The sequence below is a fragment of the Cheilinus undulatus genome, linkage group 7 (genome assembly GCF_018320785.1).
Source record: "Cheilinus undulatus linkage group 7, ASM1832078v1, whole genome shotgun sequence".
In the NCBI taxonomy this organism is placed as follows: Eukaryota; Metazoa; Chordata; class Actinopteri; order Labriformes; family Labridae; genus Cheilinus; species Cheilinus undulatus.
In genome coordinates, this window is record NC_054871.1 from 48,922,451 (window position 1) to 48,946,001 (window position 23,551).

The 23,551-nt window shown below is 38.0% G+C and overlaps 2 protein-coding genes across 5 annotated transcripts in view; both read right to left on the bottom strand.

The window, feature by feature from the left end:
• Positions 1-23,551, bottom strand: part of LOC121511770 (uncharacterized protein PF11_0207-like) — a 56,539-nt gene that overhangs the window by 15,205 nt on the left and 17,783 nt on the right. For 3 of the 4 annotated variants that reach the window (XM_041790553.1, XM_041790552.1, XM_041790554.1), the window contains 2 exons: positions 6,510-6,617; positions 3,312-3,398 (listed from right to left, as the gene is read on the bottom strand). In XM_041790553.1, the coding sequence (XP_041646487.1) occupies positions 3,312-3,398; positions 6,510-6,617 (195 nt within the window). Of the gene's footprint in view, positions 1-3,311; positions 3,399-6,509; positions 6,618-11,446; positions 11,995-21,000; positions 21,133-21,226; positions 21,314-23,551 lie in introns of those variants that run through there. The other variant, XM_041790556.1, reaches the window with a different exon arrangement.
• Positions 8,693-10,669, bottom strand: LOC121511771 (complement C1q-like protein 4). The gene is made up of 3 exons (XM_041790558.1): positions 10,103-10,669; positions 9,877-10,008; positions 8,693-9,088 (listed from the first exon to the last, which is right to left on the bottom strand). Exons 1-3 carry the CDS (start codon positions 10,341-10,343, stop codon positions 8,808-8,810), a joined length of 654 nt encoding a protein of 217 aa, XP_041646492.1. The 5' UTR covers positions 10,344-10,669; the 3' UTR covers positions 8,693-8,807.

The window sequence follows — 23,551 nt, forward strand, 5'->3', positions numbered from 1 at the left end:
CACACATGTTAGGAGAGCATACCTCTGCTTCAGAACCAAAATCTAAAGACGTAATCTGGGCTGAAGTCAAGCCACAGAACAACAAAAGCAACCACATCATGTTCAAGTTGGTTCAGATTAAACTGGATCTCTCAGTCCCTGACTCGTCTGATTCTTCTCCTCACTCTTTTATGTTTGTAATCTGTTAAATTTTAACCTCCTCCTCATTATGCAATAAGAAAACAAAATCACCCCCTTTTACCGTCAATAGTACAGTTACTTTGGATATCATGACCAAATGTAAACAACAATGTTTCAATGTTCATCACTTATCTTATTCTGAGAATTCAGAGCTAAAGAGCTGTAGTTATAATGAATTTATCTTCATCTGTATTCAGTCACAGCATGTTCGTCACTCTGGGTAAAAAAACTCTTAGTAACAGGTGTTACTCTTCTTCTCCTTTATCCATGCAGAAATCTGCCTTAAAATAAACAGATATAAACCAAAGTTTCATACTGTGATACAGTTGTTAGCTGACTTCATGGCTTAAAGTCCTAGTAATGAACCTGCACCAGACACTGAAAGAGGAAGAAAAGATCAGCATAGATGAGAGATAACAGGGGAAACCAGGGGTGTCAAACCCAAGGCCCGGGGGCCAAATACGGACCGTGGAACAGTTAAATCCGGCCCGCAAGATTTGATCATATTTCTGTTCTAACTGTCCCATCAGTCTGAGGTCTGCAGGTTTCCTCAAGTATAAAAATGTGAACTTATCCTTGATGATTTAAGATTTCCTTGTTAAGTCACAAAAGTAAAAATATTTAGATAAGAAGTCAGGAATGTGGGAATAGAAATTAATGTGTTTAAATGTCATATTTTCAAATTTGCATCTAACAATTAGGACTCAAACTTAGGATTTTGACTTTCTATTTTATACTTTGAGCATTTCAACTCATAATTTTGACATAGCTTTAACATTCATAACTCTAATTATTTAATTCAGATCGGCTTTTCTATAACCAATTGTTTTGTGTTTTCATCTCATATTTCCAACTCCAAACTTTGTCTTCATAATCACAGTTTGACCTTTTAGACTCACTATTTAAAATTTTGACGATTTTCACACTTCAACACTTCAACACTTTATATTTCATATTGTGACCTTTTGAACTCATGATTTTGACTTCTTTCTAATATATTTGCCTGAAGAAAACATCATTTTTCCATTTCAATTTCATGTTTTGACCATGTTGCATGAGCCGTGATCTCAGACAGCCTTTATGGTGGGGACACACGTTTAGTGTCATGGTTGTTTCAGTGATAGTACGGACTGACATAGAAAAGCTCTCACACTGCAGGCACGAAACGGACCCCCGTTAGGTTTTTATTAGGTAACTGAAGGCAGATATGTGCATGCCATACTTCTACATGTTATATTTTTGAGAGCATTTAGAAAAATTGTAGTAAGACTCAGCTGGCACTGTTGATGCACTGTTGTATTTTATCAGTTTATCTGGTGTCCTGAGAGTCCTCTGCTTTCTTCTGGTAACGTGTCTCTGCCCTACTAGGAAAACCTCTTTTTGATGCCATAAAGCCGTTTCCATCCACATCCTCACTAACGGAAATTATGGCGACCTGTCGATCATTCCCATCCTACCTGTCAATGGATGTCACTCAGTGGAGTTTAATGATTTTGACTTAATTTTTCCACAAAAACACCAGCCACAGCTTTTCATTGCAAATTATTTTATTCTTATGTGTATCCTCCTACATTTATTTCTATGCAAGATAAGGGATAAAGACAGGTAATTTAAATTCTCCAAGAAACATCCCTGTATGGGAGACGATCACATCTGAGTGACTAAAAAACCACTGAAAGTGGTGACGTAATCATTTCCCCAGACATGATTATTTGCTACCATCTTCACGAACACCTGGTCTCCCGGCTGTAGCTGCACAAACACGGCGTTTCCTCCGTCATCATCAGGGTCGTTGTCTGAGCGGTAGTCTCCAGTGGTGACGATCACCTGGCTGTTCTTGTAGAGCCGTAGATAAACTCCATGTTGCCCTCCAGCATTATAGAAGAGAGTAAAGTAGTAAACACCTGAAACAGGTGCAGTGAAGACACCTGTAATAAAAAACAACAGTCTCTTATGTTCAAAACAAAGCAAAGAATCATAACCATCCACAAACACTAGTGCACAAACACCCATCCAAATGTATCGCAACTAGGGCTGCCAAGATTAATTGTGTTAACTGTGATTAATCAAGGTACATAATAAAAGCACTATTTTTTAAAATTGTGATTAATCTCATTTATTGTTCTGTTTAAACATGCTTTGGCTAAGCCACAGCAGCATCTCTCTACATCCACAGTGATGTAAAGTAGCTCCACCACTGCTTTTATCATTTTTAATTTCACTTTAATAAACTATCAGACAGCTCAGTGGACAGGTCAAAAGTCATCTAAACCTTGTGCTAACAAATTTTTACCTTTTTACTGTTCAAGTATTTCTTTTCAGATCCATTACAAGTTCCTTTTTCTGTGAAGAGTTCATGTTAAATTGACTTCCTGTTTGATATCCAAACAGGAAGTCAATTTCCTCAGATTAAGGCTGTAGAGAAATCCAAAGTGACACAAAAAAACACTTTTGATCAAAAAGTAGAATTTTAGAACGCAATAAAAAGGGTGTGATTAATCGCGATTAACTACAGAATTTCTGAGAGTAATCAAGATTAAAAATCTTCTTTTTTTTTTTTAAGGATTTATTTTTGGCCTTTTTGCCTTTATTAGATAGGACAGTGGATAGAGTTGGAAACAGGGAAGAGAGCGGGAGAGACATGAAGGAAATAGTACCACGGGCGGATTCGAACCCGGGTTGCCAGCGTCGCCTTAGCCACTCAACTAAAATTTAAATCTTAAAACTTTTGACTGCCCTAAACAAAATATTTCAGGGAAATTTTAAGAAATTCTGCTAATTCTGCTATTCTACCAAATGCTAATGGTCAGTGTACTTAAAAATATTTTTGACCTTTAAAACTTTTCAACGCCACCTCAGTAATAACACAGTGTAACAGCAAAGCTGTTATATTTCTGAGCCTTACCTGTGGCGGTGTTGTAGGCGTTTCCGATGTTTGTTATGGCTGTTTTGTAGATTAAAACTGTGTCAGTATCAAAAGGTCCAGTGTGTTGGCCGTTTCCCCCTATGGCTGCACTGAAGATCACCTTGGTTTGTGCTGTTTGAGACAGAATCTTATCACCATATTCATCTGTACAGTATTTCTAAGTTGGATTAAAGAGTCCTGTTATAGAGATACTAGCTAACGTTACCTGTGCTCTTCAGTTCAAGAATCTGATTCTCACTCTCCTGTTGCTTGGTTTCCACAGCAGTGAGTTTTTCCTTCATGGCACCAATCTCTTTGAGGTAAGCACACATGTTAGGAGAGCATACCTCTGCTTCAGAACCAAAATCTAAAGACGTAATCTGGGCTGAAGTCAAGCCACAGAACAACAAAAGCAACCACATCATGTTCAAGTAGGTTCAGATTAAACTGGATCTCTCAGTCCCTGACTTCTTTGATTCCCCTTCTCACCTTTTTTTGTTTGTTATCTGGTAATTTTTAAAACTCCCCTCCCCCTAGTTATGCAATAAGAAAACAATATTACCCCTTTTACCATCAATTACACTAGGGTGGCCATATGTCATATTTGGCCGGACATTCTGGAATAGAAATGCCTTGTCCTGCATCCAGCGAAGCCTTAAGCCGGATGCTTATTTTTTTCCCTTGTGGAGTCACACCTGAATGTAACACAGCATATTGTCCATTGCCCTCTTTCTCTGCACATCAGTCCGGTGTTTGCATGTTAAATATAATCCTGGTAATGTATATACAAAGTTGACCAAACATAAACTTCACCTGGCCATCACATTAGTAAATTAACCCTAAAGATATCTATTTTTGCAGGTCAGTGCCATATGTGATCAATGAACTGCGTGCAGTGTCCGCTCGCTCTCCCTCTCTCTTTCTCTCCTGATACTAACTGCACAGAAACTTTCGTCACTTCTGTCCCGTAAAGCCACCCCGTTATCCTGCAACCTCTCTAGTCAAACATGAACTTCTACCATTGATAGTTTGTGAATTTATGATAAGACTCCGTGAAGCTGCAAATGACTTGAACACGTTTCCTAGTGAAGGCGTTCACAATAAAGCATTTCAGAAAAATAACAGCCGCTGACTTTTATTTTAAGAGCTTGACGGAAGTATTGTGTTTAGCATTGAGTTAGCTTAGCTTTAGCTGCTGTACCGAAGAAGACGGCTAGTTTACAGCAGCTTTTCTGACCTCATTTAACATCGCAGCCTGGATCTTTGACTCACTGTGGACGTAGAAAAGAAAGTGGTAAGTTGAAATAGACTTTTAAACAGTTGTTTATGCCGTTGTAAGAGAAAGAGCTGCAGTGCTGGGCTCTGAGAGCAGCCAAAGCAGCACTTAGCTCGTGTTAAAGCCCCAGGCAGGCTGACAGAGACGGCACACTGACTTTGTTGTGGTACAGTCGTCAAACTTTGAGAGGAAAAACACGTGTTTTTGCCTGCTAACTCACACTGAGGCAGATACGGTGACGTCATTAACAAGTAGGGTTGCCACCCGTCCTTTAAAATACAGTATCGTCCTGTATTTGACAGTTAAATACAGCGTCCTGTTTTGAGTCAGTACAGGACACCATTTGTTCCATAATTTCGTCCCTCACGTACTACTTTGCCACTGATTTGTTGATACTTGTTGCATTTATACATTTTTTGAGGCAGAGGTGTTTTGCTTTAAACATCATGCAAACATTCAAGTGCCAATATTTTTTAGAATCATTGAAAAAAGTTCCTACTTTGCTTGTTTTTGTATATTTTTGTCTTCAAAATAAATCCATAAAATCATCACTCCCTTCATTACAACTCATATGAAATTTGCAATATAGGACAAAATATTTGCAGTAAGACATTTTTGGTAGATCATTTTGAATTTTGGAGAAAAATTAGCTAAAATATGTGTAGATATTTTTGCGGAAATTTGAGAAATGTATTTTGAAATTTTAAGGAATTTTAATTTGTGTGTTATAATATAGAATGGCTTATAAGATGAGGAACCTGAAGAATAATCACATGTTTAACTGGAATCACAATATTGGATGAAAAAACTGCAATTAGATTATTTTCTCAAATGGTTTCTGTGGAGGAATTTTGGCCCACTCTTCTTTACAGAAATGTTGTAATTCAGCAACTTTGAAGGGATTTCAACATTGGAGCATGAATGGCCTGTTTTTTTTTTTAAGATTTATTTTTGGGCATTTTGTGCCTTTATTACAGTGGTTCTCAACTGGTTGGGCATCAGGACCCACCAGCACCTCCTTGTGCCTAAAACCTTTAATTTATTCAATGAAATATGTTGCAATTTGAATGTGGATAAAAAACAAAGAGACAAAACATAAAAATGTTTGAAATGCACATTGTTACAGAAGGACATATGTTTATGTGTTTCTTTAATTTTCCCAAGATTGCAGGGAAGTTTTGGTAGTTTCAAAAGAAATAACCTCATTATCTTCGGAAAACCATTTTTTTAACGCAAGAAAAGGAGAGGATTAAGTTGAAATCCTGAGAAAAGAACCAAAATTTACTCATTATCACAAAAAAACTGAGTAAACTGAAATGTATGGATGTTTGTCCATGAAGGGCTGCCGTACTTTATAGTTTTTTTGCCACATTTTTTTTTCCAAGGCACACATTGACGTCCCACCGGAGACAGCTCCGCGACCCACTTTCGAACCCCGACCCACCAGTTGAGAACCACTGCTTTATTAGCTAGAGGAGGACAGTGGATAGAGTTAGAAACGGGGAAGAGAGAGGGGGGAGACATGCAGCAAAGGACCACAGGCCGGATTCGAACCCGGGATGCCTGCGTACATGGGTCACTCCTTAGACCACTGAGCCACCTGTGTGCCCATGAAAGGCCTATTTAAGGACATGCCACAGCACCTCAATCAGATTTAAGTCTGGGTCTAAGTCTAGTCTCTGACTGTGGTTCGCTGGAGTCCCAAAGCCTTGATAATATCTTTGTAACCTTTTCCAGACTGATAGATTTCAATCACTTTGTTTCTCATTTGTTGTTGATTTTCTTTGGATGGTGACATGATGCGTTTCTTTCTGAGCTCTTGTAGCTTCTTCACTTTGTCTGACAGCTTCTATTTAAGGGATTTCTTGATTCAATAAATCTGATGGTATTCAGGCCTGGGTGTGACCAGTGAAACTGAACTCCGCTTTCCAAAAACTGTGGTCAATCACAGTTAACTCATGATTTAACGAGGTTGGCAATTACTTTTTCACATGAGGTCAGATAGGTTTGGATGTCTCATCGTATCGCTGCACTGAAGATCACCTTGGTTTGTTCTGTTTGAGACAGAATCTTACCACCATATTCATCCGTACAGTATTTCTAAGTTGGATTAAAGAGTCCTGTTATAGAGATAAAAGCTAACGTTACCTGTGCTCTTCAGTTCACGAATCTGATTCTCACTCTCCCTCAGCCTGCTCTCGCTGTCCTGTTGCTTGGTTTCCACAGCAGTGAGTTTTTCCTTCATGGCACCAAACTCTTTGAGGAAAGCACACATGTTAGGAGAGCATACCTCTGCTTCAGAACCAAAATCTAAAGACGTAATCTGGGCTGAAGTCAAGCCACAGAACAACAAAAGCAACCACATCATGTTCAAGTTGGTTCAGATTAAACTGGATCTCTCAGTCCCTGACTCGTCTGATTCCCCTCCTCACTTTTTTGTGTTTGTAATCTGTTAAATTTTAACCTCCCCTCCCCTCATTATGCAATAAGAAAACAATATTACCCCTTTTACCGTCAATAGTACAGTTACTTTGGATATCATGACCAAATGTAAACAACAATGTTTCAATGTTCATCATTTATCTTATTCTGAGAATTCAGAGCTAAAGAGCTGTAGTTATAATGAATTTATCTTCATCTGTATTCAGTCACAGCATGTTCATCACTCTGGGTAAAAAAACTCTTAGTAACAGGTGTTACTCTTCTTCTCCTTTATCCATGCAGAAATCTGCCTTAAAATAAACAGATATAAACCAAAGTTTCATACTGTGATACAGTTGTTAGCTGACTTCATGGCTTAAAGTCCTAGTAATGAACCTGCACCAGACACTGAAAGAGGAAGAAAAGATCAGCACAGATGAGAGATAACAGGGGAAACCAGGGGTGTCAAACTCAAGGCCCGGGGGCCAAATACGGACCGTGGAACAGTTAAATCCGGCCCGCAAGATTTGATCATATTTCTGTTCTAACTGTCCCATCAGTCTGAGGTCTGCAGGTTTCCTCAAGTATAAAAATGTGAACTTATCCTTGATGATTTAAGATTTCCTTGTTAAGTCACAAAAGTAAAAATATTTAGATAAGAAGTCAGGAATGTGGGAATAGAAATTAATTTGTCTTTAAATTTCATATTTTCAAATTTGCATCTTACAATTAGGACTCAAACTTAGGATTTTGACTTTCTATTTTATACTTTGAGCATTTCAACTCATAATTTTGACATAGCTTTAACATTCATAACTCTAATTATTTAATTCAGATCGGCTTTTCTATAACCAATTGTTTTGTGTTTTATCTCATATTTCCAACTCCAAACTTTGTCTTCATAATCCCACAGTTTGACCTTTTAGACTCACTATTTAAAATTTTGACGATTTTCACACTTCAACACTTCAACACTTTATATTTCATATTGTGACCTTTTGAACTCATGATTTTGACTTCTTTCTAATATATTTGCCTGAAGAAAACATCATTTTTCCATTTCAATTTCATGTTTTGACCTTTATGAACTAATATGACTTTACTCAGATTGTGAGTCTTTAAACTTCTCTTTTTAACTTTTCAAATATCAAAATCCTTTATCATCAGTGCTAAGTTTATTTTTTCATATCTTATTACTGGTGAAATGAGGTTGACAGTTTCTGGTTAAAAAGGTGACCCTGTCAGGCCCTCGGGTGAGACCTGAATCCAGAATCTGGCCCCTGCTGTGATTGAGTTTGACACCCCTGGTGTAAACACTGCAGATCAAACTGTGTCTGAAAACATGATTACAGAAGTATTGTGTGGAAGGACTAGTGTCAGAAGCACTGATGAAGTGTTAACTCCATCAGCGCTGACCTCTGGTTCTACATGTTGCATGAGACGTGATCTCAGACAGCCTTTATGGTGGGGACACACGTTTGGTGTCATGGTTGTTTCAGTGATAGTACGGACTGACATGGAGAAGCTCTCACACTGCAGGCATGAAACGGACCCCCGTTAGGTTTTTATTAGGTAACTGAAGGCAGATATGTGCATGCCACACTTCTACATGTTATATTTTTGAGAGCATTTAGAAAAAATGTAGTAAGACTCAGCTGGCACTGTTGATGCACTGTTGTATTTTATCAGTTTATCTGGTGTCCTGAGAGTCCTCTGCTTTCTTCTGGTAACGTTTCTCTGCCCTACTAGGAAAACCTCTTTTTGATGCCATAACTCCGTTTCCATCCACATCCTCACTAATGGAAGTTATGGCGACCTGTCAATCATTCCCATCCTACCTGTCGATGGATGTCACTCAGTGGAGTTCAACTATTTTGACTTAATTTTTCCACAAAAACAGCAGCCACAGCTTTTCATTGCAGATTATTTTATTCTTTTGTGCATCCTACATTTATTCTTATGCAAGATAAGGGATAAAGACAGATAATTTAAATTCTCCAAGAAACATCCCTGTATGGGAGACGATCACATCTGAGTGACTAAAAAACCACTGAAAGTGGTCATATAATTATTTCCCCAGACATAATTATTTGCTCGCATTTTCACGAACACCTGGTCTCCCGGCTGTAGCTGCAGAAACACGGCGTTTCCTCCATTATCAGAGGGGTCGTTGTCTGTCCTGAGCCCTGCAGTGCTGACAATCATCTGGCTGTTCTTGTAGAGTATTAGAAAAACTCCATGTTCCCCTCCAGCGTGATAGAAGAGATTAAAGTAGTAAACACCTGAAACAGGTGCAGTGAAGACACCTGTAATAAAAAAGTATTTTATGTTTAACACAAAGCAAAGATTCATAACCATCCACAAACACCCATCCAAATGTATCGCAACAAGGGCTGCCAAGATTAATCGGGTTAACTGTGATTAATCAAGGTACACAATAAAAGCACTATTTTCAAAAATTGTGATTAATCTCATTCTTTATTGTTCTGTTTAAACAAGCTTTGGCTAAGCCACAGCAGCATCTCTCTACATCCACAGTGATGTAAAGTAGCTCCACCACTGCTTTTATCATTTTTAATTTCACTTTAATAAACTATCAGACAGCTCAGTGGACAGGTCAAAAGTCATCTTAACCTTGTGCTAACAAATTTTTACCTTTTTACTGTTCAAGTATTTCCTTTCAGATCCATAACAAGCTCCTTTTTCTGTGAAGGGTTCATGTTAAAATTGACTTCCTGTTTGATATTCAAACAGGAAGTCAATTTCCCTCAGTTTAAGGCTGTAGAGAAATCCAAAGCGACACAAAAAACACTTTTGATTTAAAAAGGAGAATTTTAGAACGCAATAAAAGGGTGTGATTAATCGCGATTAACTACAGAATTTCTGAGATTAATCAGGATTAAAAATCTTAAACTTTTGACTGCCCTAAACAAAATATTTCAGGAAAATTCTTAGACATTCTGCTAATTCTCATATTCTACCAAATGCTAATGGTCAGTGTACTTAAAAATATTTTTTTACTTTTTAAATTTTTCAAAGCCACCTCAGTAATAACACAGTGTAACAGCAAAGCTATTATATGTCTGAGCCTCACCTGTGGCGGTGTTGTAGGCGTTTCCGATGTTTGTTATGGCCGTTTTGTAGATTAAAACTGTGTCAGTATCAAAAGGTCCGATGTGTCGGCCGTCTCCCCCTATGGCTGCACTGAAGATCACCTTGATTTGTTCTGTTTGAGACAGAATCTTATCACCATATTCATCTGTACAGCATTTCTAAGTTGGATTAAAGAGTCCTGTCATAGAGATAACAGCTAACGTTACCTTTACTCTTCAGTTCAAGACACAATTTCTCACTCTCCTGCAGCCTGCTCTCACTCTCCTGCAGCCTGCTGTCACTCTCCTGTAGCTTGGTTTCCATAGCAGTGAGTTTTTCCTTCATGGCACCAAACTCTTTGAGGAAAGCACACATGTTAGGAGAGCATACCTCTGCTTCAGAACCAAACTCTAAAGACGTAATCTGGGCTGAAGTCAAGCCACAGAACAACAAAAGCAACCACATCATGTTCAAGTTGGTTCAGATTAAACTGGATCTCTCAGTCCCTGACTCGTCTGATTCTCCTCCTCACTTTTTTATGTTTGTAATCTGTTAATTTTTAACCTCCCCTCCCCTCATCATGCAATAAGAAAACAAAATCACCCCCTTTTACCGTCAATAGTACGGTTACTTTGGATATCATGACCAAATGTAAACAACAATGTTTCAATGTTCATCACTTATCTTATTCTGAGAATTCAGAGCTAAAGAGCTGTAGTTATAATGAATTTATCTTTATCTGTATTCAGTCACAGCACGTTCATCACTCTGGGTAAAGAAAGTTTAACCGACAGGTGTTACTCTTCTTCTCCTTTATCCATGCAGAAATCTGGCTTAAAATAAACAGATATAAACCAAAGTTTCATACTGTGATACAGTTGTTAACTGGCTTCATGGCTTAAAGTCCTCGTAATGAACCTGCACCAGACACTGAAAGAGGAAGAAAAAATCAGCATAGATGAGAGATAACAGGGGAAACCAGGGGTGTCAAACTCATGGCCCGGGGGCCAAATACGGACCGTGGAACAGTTAAATCCGGCCTGCAAGATTTGATCATATTTCTGATCTAACTGGTCCATCAGTCTGAGGCCTGCAGGTTTCCTCAAGTATAAAAATGTGAACTTATCCTTGATGATTTAAGATTTCCTTGTTAAGTCACAAAATCTGAAAAAGTAAGGAAAAAATATTTAGATAAGAAGTCAGGAATGTGGAAATAGAAATTAATTTGTGCTTTAATTTCATATTTTCAATTTTGCATCTCACAGTTAGGACTCAGATGCAGGATCTATCTATCTATCTATCTATCTATCTATCTATCTATCTATCTATCTATCTATCTATAATTTTGACTTCTCATATAATATTTTGAGCTTTAAGATTCATAACTCAAATTTTTCAATTCAGATTTTGACTTCTTTTTAGCAATTGTTTTGTGTTTTATCTCATATTTTCAACTCCAAACTTTGTCTTCATAATCACACAGTTTGACCTTTTAGACTCACTATTAAAAATTTTGACGATTTTCACGATTACACATTATATTTCATATTATGACCTTTTGAACTCGTGATTTTGACTTCTTTCTAATATATTTGCTTTAAGAAAACATTATTTTTCAATTTCAATTTCATGTTTTGACCTTTATGAACGAATAAATTTACTTATCACAGATGGGAGTTCAATGATTTTGACTTAATTATGCCACAAAAACAGCAGCCACAGCTTTTCATTGCAGATGATTTTATTCTTATGTGTATCCTACATTTATTTTTATGCAAGATATGGGATAAAGACAGGTAATTTAAATTCTCCAAGAAACATCCCTGTATGGGAGACGATCACATCTGAGTGACTAAAAAACCACTGAAAGTGGTCATATAATTATTTCCCCAGACATGTTTATTTGCTCGCAGTTTCAAGTAGACCTGGTCTCCTGGCTTTAGCTGCACAAACACAGCGTTTCCTCCGACATCAGTGGGGTCGTTGTCTGAGTGATCCTCTGCAGCGACGATGATCATCTGACTGTTCTTGTAGAGGTCTAGATAAGTTCCATGTTGCCCTCCAGTGTTATAGAAGAGAGTAAAGTAGTAAGCACCTGAAACAGGTGCAGTGAAGACACCTGTAATAAAAAACAACAGTCTCTTATGTTCAAAACAAAGCAAATATTCATACCCATCCCCAAACACTAGTGCAATCCCATCCAAATGTATCGCAACTAGGGCTGCCAAGATTAATCGGGGTAATTGTGATTAATCAAGGTACATAATAAAAGCACTATTTTTAAAAATTGTGATTAATCTCATTCTTTATTGTTCTCTTTAAAAGATGCTTTGGCTAAGCCACAGCAGCATCTCTCTACATCCACAGTGATGTAAAATAGCTCCACCACTGCTTTTATCATTTTTAATTTCACTTTAATAAACTATCAGACAGCTCAGTGGACAGGTCAAAAGTCATCTTAACCCTTGTACTGCGTTAGAAAGCTGCCCAAGTCTTTAGTGTTAGTGGATCAAATTTGACCGTTTATCGTGATTTCATCCAATATTGTTTTTCACCTCATAACTAACTTAGTATTTATTCATATCCAAGAAAAAACAGTTTGAATGTTATTTTTTTTTTGGCTAAAGAGACCTTTTTTCTTACAATATACCACTCGTTTTCAATTAAAAAACTGTTTAAATTCACTTGTTTTATTTCCTACAGTGAAGATAATGGGTAAGTGTATTATCCAGGTCTAATAGACTAATATTAGAGCATATCTACCAAAAAAATTGCTTGTGTGTTTTTTTTTTTAACTTAACATTATTACAGTTTTTTTCCAATTGCTAACACACTAAAATGACATGCATAGCACAATTATTTAAAATGACACACAGATAGCAAAACCTCTTCTCAAGTCTCCAAAACTCTAAACACATTTTCTACTTTACACACATTTTGCAATTCAAAATGGCACTTTTTAAATGCACTGAACACAACAATCTGACATAAAGTCATATGTTTGCCATTTTCAGACACTGCCATTCAAAAATGACACTACATGAGCTTAATTAACCAATATATGCGTCACCTGGCTGAACACCTCAATGGTTAATTGTTAGCACTTCAATCAGGAAGTAAGCACTACAAAAAGACAACAGGTGAGCACCTTTTTTTTTTTCTTTTTTTTTTTACAACAATGGAAGATGTTGCAGAGAGAGAAAGAGGAAGAAAGAGGGTGAGGGAGAGTGAGAGGTAGGGGTAGAGCTGGTAGAGGAGTTCATGGCTAAAGAAGACAGCAACTTTTAAATGAAATCAGAGCAACCTTAGTTGGCTTGTGTAGGCTATGGAAGAGGCATGTGATGAAATTGATGTGGGTGCAATTTTTCTTGCCTCTTTTTTTTTCTATATATTTTTTCTGCACATTTTTACTGCAATTTATCTTTCAAGTTACTGCTTTTTGTGAGCATATTTTGGTTCACTCCAATGTAAATATATCTGCTGTGCATATGTTGCACGGACTTGTTTGGTGAAAAATGGAAAAATAGATGTTTCAACAGCATGTGTGTTATTCTGCAAATATAATTTGCAGATATCTATATTATAGTAATAATATTATTATAATTATAATATATCTGTATATATTATGCAAGTATTATGGCAAAGCATACTAAAGATGAGGGTGCTTTTCATCATGCCCAACATTGTGTAGTTGGTTAGACAATAATCTGGTGATATGAATGAAGTGTGTATGCCATTTGGTGCAAAATTTTGATTTTGATAATGCTATATGTGGTTTTGGTTGCAGTGCTTCATTTTGCATTTTTCAGGATATACAATATGAGCTATTTTGCAGTTTGGATGTGTGGTTTTGTGAATTGTGTAAATTATTTTGATAAAACCAGCCTAGTTTACAAAATTGTGTTTAAGCAATTGAAAAAAAAACTGTAACAATAGTGACATCTGTGGTGTTGCAGGACAAAACTGACCCCTACAGATTTGTGGTTAAGAAAAAGGCTAAAAGTCTTCCTTTTTATAAAACCAATTTTATTTTACTCAGAATAGAAACTGCAAATTGAAAATTATACCATAAACTGAAAAGACAACAATATGGTGTCAGAGCAATGGTGTGTAAAGGTGTGTGTGTCTGTATGAAGGTCTGTGTGTCTGTGTGAAGGTGTTTGTGTTTGGGTGGGTGTGTGTGTGTCTTTATGAATGTGTGTGTGTCTGTATGAAGGTGTGTGTGTCTATATGATATGTTTGTGCCTACATGAAGGTGTGTGTGTCTGTATGAAGGTGTGTGTCTGTATGAAGGTGTGTGTGTCTATATGAAGGTGTGTGTCTATATAAAGGTGTGTGTGTCTATATGAAAGTGTTTGTGTCTATGTGAAGGTGTGTGTGTCTGTATGAAGGTATGTGTGTCTATATGAAGATGTGTGTCTGTATGGGGTTGTGTCTATATGAATGTGTGTGTGTCTGTATAAAGTTGCGTGTGTCTGTATAAAGGTGTGTGTGTCTGTATGGGGGTGTGTGTCTACATGAAGGTGTGTGTGTCTGTATGAAGGTGTGTGTGTCTGTATGAAGTTGTGTGTGTCTGTGTGAAGGTGTGTGTGTGTCTGTATGAAGGTGTGTGTGTCTGTGTGAAGGTGTGTGTGTGTCTGTATGAAGGTGTGTGTTTCTGTATGAAGGTATGCATGTCTATATGAAGGTGTGTGTGTCTGTATAAAGGTGTGTGTGTCTGTGTGAAGGTGTTTGTGTCTGTATGAAGGTGTGTGTGTGTCTGTATGAAGGTGTGTGTGTCTGTGTGAAGGTGTGTGTGTGTCTGTATGAAGGTGTGTGTCTGTTTGAAGGTGTTTGTGTCTGTATGAAGGTGTGTGTGTCTATATGAAAGTGTGCATGTCTGTATGAAGGTGTGTGTCTGTATAAAGTTGCGTGTGTCTGTGTTAAGGTGTTTGTGTTTGTATGAAGGTGTGTGTGTCTATTGAAGGTGTGTGTGTCTGTATGGGGCGTGTGTGTCTGTATGAAGGTGTGTGTTTCTGTATGAAGGTGTGCGTGTCTGTATGAAGGTGTGCGTGTCTATATGAAGGTGTGTGTGTCTATATGAAGGTGTGTGTGTTTCTGTATGAAGGTGTGTGTGTCTGTATGAATGTGTGCGTGTCTATATGAAGGTGTGTGTGTCTATATGAAGGTGTGTGTGTGTTTCTGTATGAAGGTGTGTGTGTCTGTATGAATGTGTGCATGTATATATGAAGGTGTGCGTGTCTATATGAAGGTGTGTGTGTCTATATGAAGGTGTGTGTGTTTCTGTATGAAGGTGTGTGTGTCTATATGAAGGTGTGCATGTCTATATGAAGGTGTGTGTGTTTCTGTATGAAGGTGTGTGTGTCTGTATGAAGGTGTGCATGTATATATGAAGGTGTGCGTGTCTATATGAAGGTGTGTGTGTCTATATGAAGGTGTGTGTGTTTCTGTATGAAGGTGTGTGTGTCTATATGAAGGTGTGCATGTCTATATGAAGGTGTGTGTGTTTCTGTATGAAGGTGTGTGTGTCTGTATGAAGGTGTGCATGTCTGTATGAAGGTGTGCATGTCTATATGAAGGTGTGTGTGTCTATATGAAGGTGTGTGTTTCTGTATGAAGGTGTGTGTTTCTGTTTGAAGGTGTGCATATCTATATGAAGGTGTGTGTGTCTATATGAAGGTGTGTCAGGGGGGTGTGCGTGTGTGAGTGATGGTGAGGCAAATTGAACCATATTTGATCCACAGAGCAACCCACAGCTTTTAAGTGATGCATGCAACAGCCAGTATCCTCTGCCAGGTCATATTTGACCCGTAACACCACAAATGTTTTTTTTTTTTTTTTTTGTTTTTTTTTTGAGGCCTTTAGAATTCACTTAAATGGTGAAAATTTCTTTTGTTGTTTTAAAATAGTTGTGTCTGAGAATTAGATGAAGCCTCGTTCCAGTACAAGAAAGCAAATGGTACTTTTTGCATACCTAAACTTGAAAACGGGTCAAATTTGACTCAAACACAATATAAGGTTTAACCTTCTGCTAACAAATTTTTAGCTTTATACTGTTCAAGTATTTCCTTTCAGATCCATAACAAGCTACTTTTTCTGTGTAATGTTCATGTTAAAATTGACTTTCTGTTTGATATCAAAACAGAAAGTCTATTTCCTTCAGTTTAAGACTGTAGAGAAGTCCAAAACAGTTTTGAATAAAAAAGTAGAATTTTACAATGCAATAAAAAGGGTTTGAACAATTGCGATTAACTAGAAAATTTCTGAGATTAATCAGGATTAAAAATGTTTAACTTTTGACTGCCCTAAACAATGTTAAAATAGTTTTGGATTTTTCAATAGTTTTTTCAATTAGTTATTTTCATTTCAATTTCTTTTTACAATTTAAGTTTAGTTCCTATTAGTTTTGACTGCTGGTTTGTTAGTTTAGTTTTTATTTTGCAAAAATGCTTCAATTCAGTTTCATTTTTATTAGTTTTAGTTTTTAATTATTTTTTTTTTCATACATTTTTAAAAGCATGTTTAAACAGGCTACTCTTCACTTTTCATTTTATTTGTTTAAAGATGACGTTTGAATACCACTTCAGACATAAAATTACCACTTCACTAGCAAGGACCACACCACAACAGAATGCGAATCGAGATTGATAAGAATGTGCAGAGAGACTGTTGTCTGTTGTGATGAAGATGAGAGATATGGGTAAGTAGTTTTATTCTAGTCTGGGATATGCATGAAGGCTCAACAGAGGGAGACTCAGGATGGGGGTTCCGTCCAGGGGTGGACTGGCCATCTGGCATACCGGGCATTTCCCAGTGGGCCGACATGCATTGGGGCCGGTATCTTTTATATATTCATTCATTGATTTTTGTTGAACACTGGCCCATAGAGCAGGGGCGGCAGCCCATTGGCTGTTTTCTTTATGACAATTGACTGCTCCAATCACGTCTCCGAAAGGACCGTTCACACCCCACCCCTCCCCTCTCTGCTCCAGCTCAGAAAGTGAAACTAAAGTGTCCGGGCAAAATGAAACCTAAGCGCCAAAATGATCAATTAGATATGAAAACAATTGTAAAATTAGAACAAAAACTGCCGGTCAAGATGCCCAGAAGTTGTAAAGACTCTGCAGTCTGTACAACAGACAGTCTGATTCTGCATGCAGCTATGAGGAGGAGAAGGGGAAGAGGCACAAGAGGAGAAGCAGGTGTGTGACAGGTACATCATGTGTATGAGGGGAGCGAAGCAGCGGGTGAGTAAGTTCTGTAGAGTATCATAATAAAGGCTTATAAATATAATTAGACTCTGGGTCCTCTTGATAACAAAAACTAAAACAGTTTGAGATTAAATCTTGAGCTCTTCTGTGATCTGAAGATCGAAGAGATGGTTAAATCTTCTCACCATACCATGACATTACTTCACTATAAATCAAAGTCCTGAATTCCGATTTAATCCCAGTTACATACAAGTGGACCTGTGTCAGTGTTTTAATTAATGTTGAGCACTCTTAATTTTGATTGTAGAATAAAAAATTGCACGTGATTGATTTAATATTATGGTGATATCAGTTACAGTCATGGATGAAAATATTGGCACCCCTGGAATTTTTCCAGAAAATACACCATTTCTCCCAGAAATTGTTGCAATTACAAATGTTTTGGTATACACATGTTTATTTCCTTCATGTGCATTGGAACAACACAAAAAATCTGGAGAAAAAAGACAAAATTGACATAATTTTACACGAAACTCAAAAATTGGACCGGAAAAAATGATTGGCACCCTTTTAAAACTGTGGGTAAATCATTTTATTTCAAGCATGTGATGCTCATTTAAACTCACCTGTGGCAGTAACAGGTGCTGACAATCTAGAAATCACACCTGAAGCCAGTTATAATCAAGAAGTTTATAACCCATGGAACTGTGGCTAATCTCCTTGGACGTGGATGGAAGAGAAAAATTGACAAAAGAATGCAACACAGGATAGTTGGAATGGTGGATAAACATCCTCAGTCAACTTCTACACAAATTCAGGCTGTCCTGCAGACTCAGGGTGCAAAAGTGTCAGCTCGGACCATACGTGGTCATCTGAATGAGATGAAGTGCTATGGCAGGAGACTGAGGAGAACCCCACTGCTGACAAAGAGACATAAAAAAAAGCCAGACTGGAGTTTGCAAAATTGTACCTGAGTAAGCCTCAATCCTTCTGGGAGAACATTTTGTGAACAGATGAGACTAAGGTAGAGCTTTTTGGAAAAGCACGTCATTCTACTGTTTACAGAAAACAGAATGAGGCCTACAAAGAAAAGAACACAGTACCTACAGTCAAACATGGTGGAGGTTCAAGGATGTTTTGGGGTTATTTTGCTGCCTCTGGCACTGGGTGCCTTGACTGTGTGCAAGGAATCATGAAATCTGAGACTATCAAAAAATTTTGGGCTGCAATGAAGGGCCTAGTGTCAGAAAGCTGTGTCTGCCTCAGAGGTCATTTGTGTTCCAGCAGCACAGTGACCCCCAAACATACCTTAAAAAGCACCAAAAGATGGTTGGAGACAAAGGTGGAGAGTTCTGAAGTGGCCAGTAATGAGTACGGATCTAAAATCTAAACTGCTGTTGAAAGAAGCACCTTCACCCTTCAAATCTGAGAGACCTGGAGCAGTTTGCAAAAGAAGAGTGGTCCAGATTTCCAGCTGAGAGGTGTAAGAAGCTTGTTGATGGTTATAGGAAGTGACTGGTTTCAGTTATTTTTTTTCCAAGGGTGTGCAACCAAATATTAAGTTGAGGGTGCCAATCATTTTGTCTGGACCATTTTTTGAGTTTTGTGTAAAATTGTGTCAATTTTGTCTTTTTTCTTCTGATTTTTTGTGTTGTTCCAATGCACATAAAGACAATAATCACATTTATACCAAAAACATTTGTTGATTGCAACAATTTCTGGGAGAAATGATGTATTTTCTGGAAAAACTCCGGGGGTGTCAAAATTTTCGTCCATGACTGTACATTAATACGTTAGCCTATTTACCGTATTTTCATTTCTGATTTCTCATATTTTCTATGTTTTCATGGGTTTAGAAAAAAAGCTGATAGAGCTGTTGAACAATACAGCACTGACTAATTAGATGTTTTGGAGTAGAAATATACAGAACGATCAAATGTCCATTAAAGCAGAGTAGCTTTTCCTGAAGTAAATAAAATGAAATTTATTTATATCAGCATTATTACAGTAAATTTATTTAATAGGAAATTTCATTTCTGTAAGAATTTGTGTTAAATTAAGGCCTTTGATTTAAAAATATAATGAATTCTGGCAGAGATAGTACCAAAATAAGTGTATATATATTTGCTGCACTTTATATGGCCTTTACTCACCACATTGATTTGGTGTATACTCACCCCGGACCATTAGTTAGTCAGTCAAAACAGAGCGCAAACACACCATTAGATGAATATGATGGCAACTTCTAAACTATATCATAGTGGGACAATTTTTTTAGTAGCCTATGTAATAAGGGAAACGATGTAACGTGTGTAACATCATGTTTTATTTTGACTATGAAGGACCGGTCCTAGGTAAAAATGCCAGGGCCAAATTTTTTCCCAGTCCAGCCCTGGTTCCGTCTCAGGCATCATTCTGCCCGAGCTGATCTCAACCCAGACTGTGACTAGAATTAGATGAGTCTTGGGTGAAGTAAATGGATGAAGGAGGAGATTAATGAGTAAGAGAAGTGCGGGAGGGTGGGTTGTAGACTCTCAGACAGACAGGCGTGATGTGGGTTGGCTACGTTTAAGTAGGCTTGTCAGGTGATTGAGGGTGTGGTTTTGGTGTGGCCTTGCTCCCGAACTTAAAGTGACAATGTGTAGAATTTGGCATTTTAGCGACATCTAGCGTTCAGATTTTAGAATGAGCCGATCTGTTACCAAAACGTCACATCACTAGGCGACGAGAGCCTGTGAAGACCAAAAAGGATCGTGAGCCGGACATCAATTACAGCAGTGACGAGGTGAGGGTTTATTCATTCCTTTTTGTAACCATAATTTTTATAGATTATAAGTCAGTCTTCTTCTCCACCTGCCTTCCAGGTAGCTTTCAGGACCGGCGGGCAGGTTCGTATTTAAAAATCGCGTTTCGCTCTTTCTGTCCCCAAAATGTTGCCGTAGACAACATGGCGGTTCAATATGGCAGCCTCTGTGGGGGCGACCCGCGGTAATGTAAATCTATAAAGCTTTTTTCTAATTTTGTAAAAAGAAAACGAAAGTTTAAAGGGGATGGTTGTGCACTTATTTTAACATACTTCACATAGATATATAAACATTGTATCCCATGTACACCGTTTCCGTTCGGCGAAATGCAGCCAAATTCTACACATTGTACCTTTAAGTTAAAATAAATATTAACTCCATTATGTGAAGTCTTAACCAATCAGACCAGGCAGTTTTTTTTTTTTTTTTTTTTTTAAGATTTCTTTTTGGGCCTTTTCATGCCTTTATTTGATAGAGGAAGGACAGTGGATAGACTTGGAAACAGGGAAGAGAGTGGGGAGAGACATGGGGCACAGGCCGGATTTGAACCGCCCGCATACACGGGTAGCACCTTAAACCACTTCACCATCTACGCTCTAGACCAGGCAGTTTTACACCCCCCAGACTCTGGTGCCAGTCAGTCTGGTTGTGTCAAAGACTAAAACTAAGGATGTTTAGTCTCCATTTTTATTTTATTTTAGTTAGTTTTGTAAGTGCACTTTACACTTTCAGTTAGTTTTATTTTTTTCATTGAAGCTTAGTTTTGATTTAGTTTTAGTTAAACTAAAATGATTTTTGAATTTCGGTTGTAGTTATTTAGTTAGTTTTAGTTAACTTTAACAACCTTGGCCCTAAACAAAATATTTCAGGAAAATTCTCATAAATTCTGCTAAACAAATTCTCTTGGTCAGTGTTCTTAAAAATAATAATAAAAAAAAAATCTGAAAAAAGTAGCCATTTTGTTTATCACTCTGTGCTGTTTTTTATTCACATTTTAAGCAATGTTCCAAGTTTGGGGAATTTGGTCGTGGCCTAATGATGAAACTGCACCAACTTTTTAATAGTAATAACACAGAGTAATAGCAAAACTCTTATATGTCTGAGCCTCACCTGTGGCGGTGTTGTAGGCGTTTCCGATGTTTGTTATGGCCGTTTTGAAGATTAAAATTGTGTCATTATCAAAAGGTCCGGTGTATTGGCTGTCTCCTCCTATGGCTGCACTGAAGATCACCTTGGTTTGTTCTGTTTGAGACAAAATATTATCACCATATTTATCTGTACACTATTTCTAAGTTGGATTAAAGAGTCCTGTTATAGAGATAAAAGCTAACGTTACCTTTACTCTTCATTTCATGAATCTGATTCTCACTCTCCTGTTGCTTGGTTTCCACAGCAGTGAGTTTTTCCTTCATGGCACCAATCTCTTTGAGGAAAGCACACATGTTAGGAGAGCATACCTCTGCTTCAGAACCAAAATCTGAAGACGTAACCTGGGCTGAAGTCAAGCCACAGAACAACAAAAGCAACCACATCATGTTCAAGTTGATTTAGATAATTAATAATTAATTTGATAATCCATTTTTAACCTCCCCTCCCCTAATTATGCAATTATTCACTCACTTATTCACAAGAAAACGGTAAACTGAAATGTATGGATGTTTGTCCATGAAGAGCTGCCATACATTGTATTTTCTTTTCCTTTTTTTTTTTTCCCCCCAAGGCACTAATTGACGCCAGCTCCGCGACCCACCAGTTGAGCACCACTGCTTTATTAGCTAGAGGAGGACAGTGGGTAGAGTTAGAAACGGGGAAGAGCGAGCGGGGAGACATGCGGCAAAGGACCACAGGCTGGATTCAAACCTGTGTCGCTGTGGGACGCCTGCATACATGGGTTGCTCCTTAGACCACTGAGCCACATGCGTGCCAATGAAAGGCCTATTTAAGGACATGCCACAGCACCTCAATCAGATTTAGGTCTAGGTCTAAGTCTAGTCTCTGACTGTGGTTTGCTGGAGTCCCAAAGCCTTGGAAATGGCTTTGTAAACTTTTCCAGACTGATAGATTTCAATCACTTTGTTTCTCATTTGTTCTTGAATTTATTTGGATGGTGGTGTGATGTGTTTCTTTGTGAGATCTTGAAGCCTACTTCACTTTGTCTGACAGCTTCTGGTTTGTTGAATCTGATTACCGCCAGATTCAACAAATCTGGCGGTAATCAGGCTTGGGTGTGGCCAGCAGTGGCGGCTGTTGCATTTTTTTTTCAGGGGGGGATACAACAAAATCCCAATTTGATATGTTATGTATGTAAGGTAAATCCAAAGATGTTACTACACCGAGAGTTCAGTTATATTAATATGACTTTTATACATCTGCATTTGTTTGGTTGGTGAACAAATATTAAAATAAGATGGCTATAATAAGAGTCATCAGCAGCCACAAGTAACTCTTATCACAGTCAACTTGAATTTTTAACCTAACACACATTATCAACTCAATACATGACAAAATTATGTTAAAGAGGGGGTATTATACTTTTACGATTTTTAAAACATAAATATAAAGTCACAATGTTGGGTGTCCATACTTCACTTCAAACCGGGAGTGTAAACTGAGGAAAACGGTTTGTTGGGAATCTCTCTGAGATCTTCTCAAGACGAGATTTTAATGGAGTGAACTGATGAGGTCATCGCAAAAGACTCTCCTGACTGGTTCGTCCGTGCTGCCGGCAAAGCGGAACAAACCGCCCCCACAAGGCCTTTTAGCCATTTGGTAACACAGTAATTAAACACTTACCAAACAGATACGTCCTGCTCTATCCTTCGCTGCTGCTGGTTTTCTTCCCCCCCTCTCCAAACTATCAGGGTCAGACTCCGGGTCTAACACGTACGGACGTTTATCAAAATTCGCCATATTTTACTCAGTTGGACCAGTTCATTCAAAGTTTACAAGTACTAGCATAGCAACACAGCCACATTGGAGGGGGTGGGCACAAAACATTGAGTCCTGCCGCCGGCCAGCCTCCAGAAAACCAGCCAATCAGAGGAAAGTAGGTCCATGGAGCGGGGGGTGTTAAAGAGACAGCAGCGAAAACGAAGCGTTTCAGACGGAAGTCATAATAAGGGTTTTTCAGGATGCCAGTGTGAGAAACATGAGGAGTGTTTTGAGCTGTAAACCATGTAAAGCTACTACATGGTTATCAGAGAGATGGTGTAAAGCCTTGAAAAAAGGCATAATAACCCCTCTTTAAAGAGCTGATTGAATGTTTATTTTAAATAGAAAAATTTACAGACGGCAAAAGGTGCAAGTAGTCACTGCTTTAATAGTGACTGAATAAGTAAAAAATATATCAGACCTGAATGCAGCAAAAACGCTTAAACCCACAAAACTATTATTTACTGATTGATTTACTTACTTCTTAATATTAGTCACAGCTTTGTTGCTTCCTGACATCTGGCCAGTCAGGTCCAAGCTCTTCTTTGTCCTCCTCTCAAAACGCCTCATTCTTAAACACTCCACTGAGTTTTCTTATTGCATTTTGCCACCTGTCTTCCTAGCATCTCTTGATGAGCTAAACAATGAACGCAGATGCACTACCCGGCAGAAAGGCTGTATTTACCCCAACGGTGTATGACTTCTTCTGTGTGTCTCAAATTACGAAGCG